At 37.0% G+C, this 7,304-nt stretch overlaps 1 protein-coding gene across 2 annotated transcripts; it reads left to right on the forward strand.

Annotated features, from left to right (window-relative positions):
* The first annotated feature begins 242 nt into the window (after positions 1 to 242).
* si:ch211-274p24.4 (coiled-coil domain-containing protein 92) lies at positions 243 to 6,759 on the forward strand. Of its 2 annotated transcripts, XM_042747944.1 has the most exons (5): positions 243 to 396; positions 3,522 to 3,684; positions 4,424 to 4,471; positions 4,538 to 4,884; positions 4,958 to 6,759. In XM_042747944.1, exons 2-5 carry the CDS (start codon positions 3,555 to 3,557, stop codon positions 5,285 to 5,287), a joined length of 855 nt encoding a protein of 284 aa, XP_042603878.1. In that variant the 5' UTR covers positions 243 to 396; positions 3,522 to 3,554; the 3' UTR covers positions 5,288 to 6,759. The 2 variants fall into 2 exon arrangements, with proteins under 2 accessions (XP_042603878.1, XP_018918787.1); XM_019063242.2 differs by lacking the exon at positions 243 to 396 and having other exon boundaries at positions 2,741 to 3,684.
* Positions 6,760 to 7,304: the final 545 nt, after the last annotated feature.

Consider the following 7,304-nt stretch of genomic DNA (forward strand, 5'->3'; position numbering starts at 1 on the left):
AATAACCTTTTTATATAAATATGGATCCATGTGCACTTAATATTTAATGTATTTCCACAACTCCTGCCCAGTATATACATGTAATAAACATGTTGTAGATTTTTTTAGTATTAATAATTTAATTGCCTATAGTGGCAGTGTTTTTAAGATTCCATTTAAAACTTGATCACAAGTTTAGTCGTCCTTGAGCACAAGCTCGTAGTCATTGCGCTATAAATCACAAAACTTAAGGACTTCTTCTCACTGACTCCTGTTAACTTCATTGGCTAAATAAAGGAGGTGTTGGGATGGATATGGCAGATGGCTAACTAACCCTTTCGTGTCTCTGACGCACTGCTTTGGTGGCGATGCTTTGCACTGGAGGTGTCCTGCATCATTCATCTGTTCAATCAAATCGTAAGTAGCGATACAAAGCGTCATGTATCACCAGCATGTTTACTGAGATTGCTGACCTTGAAACGTTGTGCGGTGATTTCAAGACATCCTTGCCTAATAATAGAGGTGTAGTTTAAAGAAATAGTCAAGATTGTCAGCGCTGTAAGGATAAAAATGAACCGTTACGATATTGTTTTCATACGTTTCAGCAGAATCAGCTGTCAATAATCAGTGTATCGTACACTTAGTTAATCCATCATTTGTTGACATATTCCATGGATCAGTGCGTGAAGGTTGATGGGTGGGTAGTTACTGTTGAATTCGCTGTGAAAACGGCATAAAGATAGTAAAGGATTAAGTCATCGACATGAGGATTATGTGCTTTTTATGAAGAAAACAACTTGGTTTGCCAATATATATATTCGCCTTAAAGACGACAGATTGCGATGTTTACATGCTCCTGCCGCCGTTACGCATTTCCTGGGTCTGAATGTCCCGGATGCACAGATGACATAATGCTGATTTTAACCTGAATCTGCTGATGCTGAAGTTGGAACAAAAGAGGCATTTTAAGATCTATAGTCAGCCATCTGAAATATTGTTAAGTGGCCACAAAAATAATTCTTAAAATTTATAAAAATGTATGTCTTTTGCACTAAAACAAAATAGCCTATCAAACCAAGTGGCATTGCAACAGTCAGGCTCTGGGAGTAAAATTCCCATTAGTTTTCTCCATAGGGGAACTGATATTGAAGACAGGCCTAATGTGAGCTACAAGGTTGTTAATCGATGCTATTGTTGAAGCCATCATCCTGCATTATATCAATTTATTTTCCAAATAAACGTGTTCAACATTGAAGGCCCTTGTGAAGAACTCATGATCACAGAGATTGCCATCAGAGAAAAAAAATGTGGGTGAATTCTAATGATTTTCACTGAAGTGACCATCGCATATTCCCTTTGCTAACAGACTTCTGGAAGGGCCCTTTGTAAAGGGATTCAGTTGTTCACTTTCGTTTGGAACTTCCCTATAAATGGCATTCCTTCCCAAAGTGCCCTTCAAGGGCGCAAAAAAGCCATTTGGAATTCACCCTTAGAGTTAAATAAAGCACTGCAAATAACATAGACTCTGTTTTCCCATGCTCTCAAATTGCTTAAATATGTGTTGTAATTTTATATTTCTCCATCATTTTTAATTCAGTTGTGTCATTAGCACTGCTTATTGTAGGAACTGATTGTTTTTACCTTCATAAGGGCATGTTTTATAAATACCTCAATAAATGTATCTGTGTTGATGTTTATGTCAAATACTTACATTTAACCAGTTACTTCAGTCGATAAGAATATAAATAACATAGTCTGTTACCAATAAAATTTTATCAATGTCAACAACAGCCATCTTTAAACTGCAAAGAACGGAAACACCTGACATAAAAGCATTTTCATGTTTGGGGGAATGGCTTATTTTGGCTACAAAGTCAAATTCTGACTACAAAGAGAAAACAAACTAAAATTTATTATTATTATTGTTTTTTCTATGCTTTAGAATATCAAGGAAAGTGAGCAACAAATATTTCCCATTGACTTCAGTCTAGCATGAGTAAGCACTCTCAAAATCACAGAAGCTGTCTACACTGCGAAATGAATCTTTGTTTGCACTTTGTTGTTTATAATGACAGAATTTAGTCAGTGCAAGCATTTATTGACCATTACTTAAAGGGGTCATCGGATGGCCATTTTCCACAAGTTGATATGATTCTTTAGGGTCTTAATGAAAAGTCTGTAACATAGTTTGGTTAAAATTTCTCAATGGTAGTGCAAAACAACACCCTTTTTACCCTGTATAAAACAGCTCTTTTCAGAGCAAGCCGTTTTGTAGCATTTTTCTTTAAATGCAAATGAGCTCTGCTGACCACGCCCTTCTCTTTGAGCAGCTCTCTGGGAGACTGTTTACTTTAACCGCATTCATCGTGAAACTTGCTAATTAGCACATTATTATGAAAGGCATTTTGCAAAGATTCATAAAAAATCTTATACTCACTTCTTCTGTTAGTGAAGCTGGATCATGAATGATTTGCACGAACATAGACGCATTTATGTAGATCGGTGGCGCATTCCCTTCAAAAACAAACATAATCCACTGCATCTTCAGCGGCTCAGATGTCGGGAGTAAATGACGACTGCTATGCTGAAACAATGGCGGACTGATGCCAGCTCACTCAGGGAGGTTATGGGGTGATGAATGATTAATGTGAGCAGTCTAAGTTAAGACAAAATTTAGTTGTGTGGTGATGTGTTTGTGTCGTTAAACAGACAGGCACCTGAGATCGGCTCGATTTGAGAAAGGGGAAATGATTTAACGAAATAAAAAAAAAGAACACTGGGTGGATTTTTATCATTATAGGGTGGTTGTGTACACACACTGCCAACACACATTTCAGTTCAAACAGCTTGTAAAAGTGCATGTAGCATCTGATGACCCCTTTAAGCATTCTGAAACTTGTTTGATGTTAAAGTGCTTAGCGCTGCAAAAAATGTGTAAAAATAAATCTGCTGCAACGTGAGCAGATCTACAGTTTTCATTTCATTTTCACATTTCACTTTAATCATATCAGCCATAATAGATTTATTTTAATTGTGCAGTTGATTTTATTTATTTATTTATTTTGCCCCTTTATCTTAAATTTGAGTGGAATTTTGGTCCATTTTGATGGCATTTTTGCCCCAATCCCACTATAATTTCCGGCCCAATTTTGTCTTTTTGTCCAGTTTTCAAATAAAGGTCAAATCAAAATTTGTAATGTTGCGATTCACCTTACAGCTGCTTTGTTCATGGCTTGTGATTCTTTTTTTAACAGAGATAAATAAATGTAAAAAAAAAAAAAAAAAAAAAAAAACTTTGGGAAATATGAATGTGAAAAATACTTCTGGAACCAAGGCCGCTGAAAAAGTGGGCAAACACTCTATATTAAACAAGAAAAAAAACATATCTCCTCGCTATCTCTAGCTCTCATCAGACTGGCGTTTGGAGGGGAATGGTTAATGGAAATTAGTGTGCTTTCACCTTTAATTAATTGTTAGGCCTAAGTAAAGAAAGTGTTTACTTTGTATTGCCATACTAACATTTTTAACTTTATTGTAAACAGGTGCAGTAATCTGCCAACATCTAGGAGCCTTCCATGGATAGATCCACATTTAGCCAACAGGTGGAGAGCGTTGAGCGTAATGTAGCATTTTTGCAGCAGGAACACCGGATCCTCCTTAGCGGTTTACGGCTAGAGATCCGCAACCTGAAGAAACGATGCAATGGTCTGTCACTCATCCTCATTCCATAGATTCTCCATTCTGAACTCAAATATAGAAATACCTAATACAGGACTTTGCACTAAATGAACTATGATTTCATAAGAAAGCAAAGATTTGACAATGAAACAGTCTGAAATGAAATAGATTTTATTTGTTTAGGGATTTTCACATATTTTCACATTATTTTAAAGCAACTTTACACAGAATATTTACCTATTTTTAGTTACCCTCATTTCGTTCCAAACCTTTCTACAGTACATTTTGAAGAATGCAGACTTTTTTTTTTTTTTTTTTTACATTTTCATTCATTAGGACAGAAGGGAACATGTAAGGTATGCTTAACTCAGACTTAGCATTTCAAATGAAAACCTCTTCATACATCAAACTGACTATAACAGTGGTCTGTGAAGTTAAGAAAAAAATCCTTAATTTTTTTTTTAAGAAACATTTTTCAGCGCAGTCAAAGCTAATATATATTAATAAAATAAGTTGAAATATTATCTTGAACATTTTTAGTGCAATGACAATATAAAAGCCAGTTATTTAATTTTGGGAAGAGTTTTTTTCGTTTGTTTTTTGTACATAGAAAATATATAGCTGCATTTATGTATTATAGGAAGGGGTCCCTCGCAACAGGATTGACACATTTGGGGGTCCTTATCATCAGAAACCCTTGGCCTAAAATATACTTTCATGGCACTCTCATGTCTGTTAACTCCTCTCTGTGTGTATATCATTACAGAGTTGAGTTGTGAACTAAGTGAAAGACCACCAGTAAAAAGCCAAGAAGGTGAGTATCAGATATCACAAGATTCCAGTCATTCCCACATTTTCCCTCAACTACATGTTTTTACAGATATCGAACTGGAGGAAGAGCTTCTGCAGGCACGATTACTGGAGACAGAGCAGCATCTGGCTGAGCAGGAAAGCATGCTGGTGGAGCTGCGGGCGGAGCTACGGAAAAAGGGGGCACTTGCTAGCGCACTGCAGGCTCGACTTCGAGATGAAGAGCGGCGATTCCTGGAGGAGCTAAAACGACGCAGTCATAAGATTACAACATTGAGTCGTGACCTCCGCAAGCAGACTGACCTGGCCGCTCAGCTCTCCTTCCAACTGCATTCAGCACAGTTTCGATTGTATCACCAGACAGAAGACTACGAGGAAGAGGATGAAGAAGAAGAGGATGAAGGAGGCACCATGCAGGTAGGAGGCAATACTGCTGGATTTACTCATAATCTGAGGCATGAATCAGTCTTATTCTTTTACATTTACACAGGAATCAGAATGGACTGCAAATTCTCCATGGACATCTCCAGTAACGGTGGAAAGTCCACGCCAAAGCCGAGCTTCAGGAAGGGTGCGGAGATCAGAAAGAGTGAGGGAATGCGTGCCCCGCGAAAGGGTGCTTGGGCCCGAAGAGGCGCGCCCCATGCCTGACCCCGCCCTTTTCCTTTATCCTTTCAGACATAGGCTCCTCCCCTTGCACAGGTCACTTGGAGGTCACTGGAGAGAAGGTGGCCTTTCAAGGATGCCAGAAGCTCGAATAGGTAGATTCAGAGACCGACCACTGAGGGAGGACATTGGACCAGAGACAACTGAATTATAAAGAGCAACAGTGCCCTTTATTCAATGGCCTTGGTTCTGGAGGGATTTTTCCCATTCATTTTTCCTACACAGTTTTTTTTAAAGGTGCTGTATGCAATTTTTTTTCACTGTACTAAAGCATAAAAATACCATAATATGTTTGCAGGTATTTAGGAAACACGCTATGTTCACATACTTGATCCTCCAAAAAACAAAGCTACAGCCAGTTATTCTGCTTTGAAATGTGTGTCCTTTGTCGGAATGTCTGTTTTTGTTTTGGTCTGTGTGATTCCGCCCACTGCTAATTTACCAAATAGTATTTCGACACACTTGGTTGCCAGTTAGCGGAAAATTTACCAGTATTGCAGCCATGGAAGCGAGCAAACAAACTGGGTCAGAGATTGCAGATTCTACCCGAGCTAAAAAGCCTTGGCATCCAAGCTCTATGAACAGAGGCTTATTAAACCATAGATAAGTCAAATCATCAGTTTACAGTGTAAGGGCTCGTTGCCCTCCATTATCAGTTGTGCTCATTCCTGTTTCGTGTCCTCAGTCTGGCAACCTGCAATCTTTTGAATTTGGACCACAGTACCCATGTCAACTGCCAGCTGTCAATATCACATACTGCACCTTTAAAAAGTCTTTGTTTAAGAGATATAACCAACTTTGAGGTTTATCACAAACATTACAAAATTTGATTTTAAGCAAAGAAAGTGTTTGAAAATCAGATAAACACAATGATACAAAAGTGAAATAAATGTATTCTCATGAGACATTGCAAATGTCATAATCAAAATTAAAAATTATGTAGAAAACTCACTCTGCATCATTCACAGTACTTCTTGGGAGTGGGCTTGTCGCAATTCTCTGATTGGTGGACTCTGATTTTCTAAATGTTGACTCATGGGTAATGTAGTTTTTCCCCAGGAATTCTGGAATTGGAGAAAAAACAAACAAAAAAACAAGTTCAAATAATGTGGGCTGGTGGCTTCAACAAAAACATATACCATCGATTAGTAACCTCATAGCTTGAAGTAGGTCTGTCTTTAAAGGTTTATATGTTATTGCTGAAAATACATTCCCCTATGGAGAAAGTGAATGGGATTTTGACTTCCAGAACCTAATTCTTGCATTCTAGAAACTTCCTAGCTTGAATGATTCAAAGATGTAAGGAAAGTTACAGAACACCTGAAACCTACATTGTGATTTTCCCTTTTTGAAATGTGTCTTCTTTGTTGAATCCAGAACACTCTATAAACGAGTTTTCACTTTCCAAGTAGTCATCATTTGTGTCAATGAAGTGAATTATTCTTATCACATTAGACACACTGTAGAAGAACAGGGAGAGCAGATTCAGGTAAACAGGTGTATTATATTGCTTTTGTGTTTTTGGTTTCTCTGTCTCTATTGCAAAAGAAATGTATGATGTATTGAATAGCCTATATATGAAGTGAAACATTGTTTATTTATTAAATATTACAAAAATGGTTTGTATTTGTTGTTCTTGTTATTTTTATTTACATATTTATTATATTTATAAAGTTCCCTGAAAGTATGTTCACTGATTTTTGAGGACTGGGACAAAAAAGCTACAAAACAAAAATACACTGTATAAATGCATCAGTGAATCTTGAATTTCAATGAATCAATGAATTTTTTTAAAAGTTTTGTTTTGATTTTGTTTCTTTATGAAGTTTGACATGCTGAATATGAAAATCACATTACTTTCTGTGGATCATTAACAGTGTTCAAATATGTTGACAACTTGTGCAAGCTATTCTGTTTTTACTCGTGCATAAAAATTAACAAATTACATGGTACATGCATAGTACTGAGATGACAAACTAACAAACAGTTACCAAAAATGAATCCAAAATGTCAGAAGTGTACTTTGGATGATTTTTGTCTTTTATGACTGGTTCCAAAATGTTCTGGAATGTTTCAGAAAGCACTAGAATATCCACCTTTTTCTTCTACGCGGAAGTAAGCCTATGGGTGAGACTTCCGGTTCATTAGCCACTATAGGTAAGTAACGAGGA

The sequence above is a fragment of the Cyprinus carpio genome, chromosome B21 (genome assembly GCF_018340385.1).
Source record: "Cyprinus carpio isolate SPL01 chromosome B21, ASM1834038v1, whole genome shotgun sequence".
NCBI classification, from domain to species: Eukaryota; Metazoa; Chordata; class Actinopteri; order Cypriniformes; family Cyprinidae; genus Cyprinus; species Cyprinus carpio.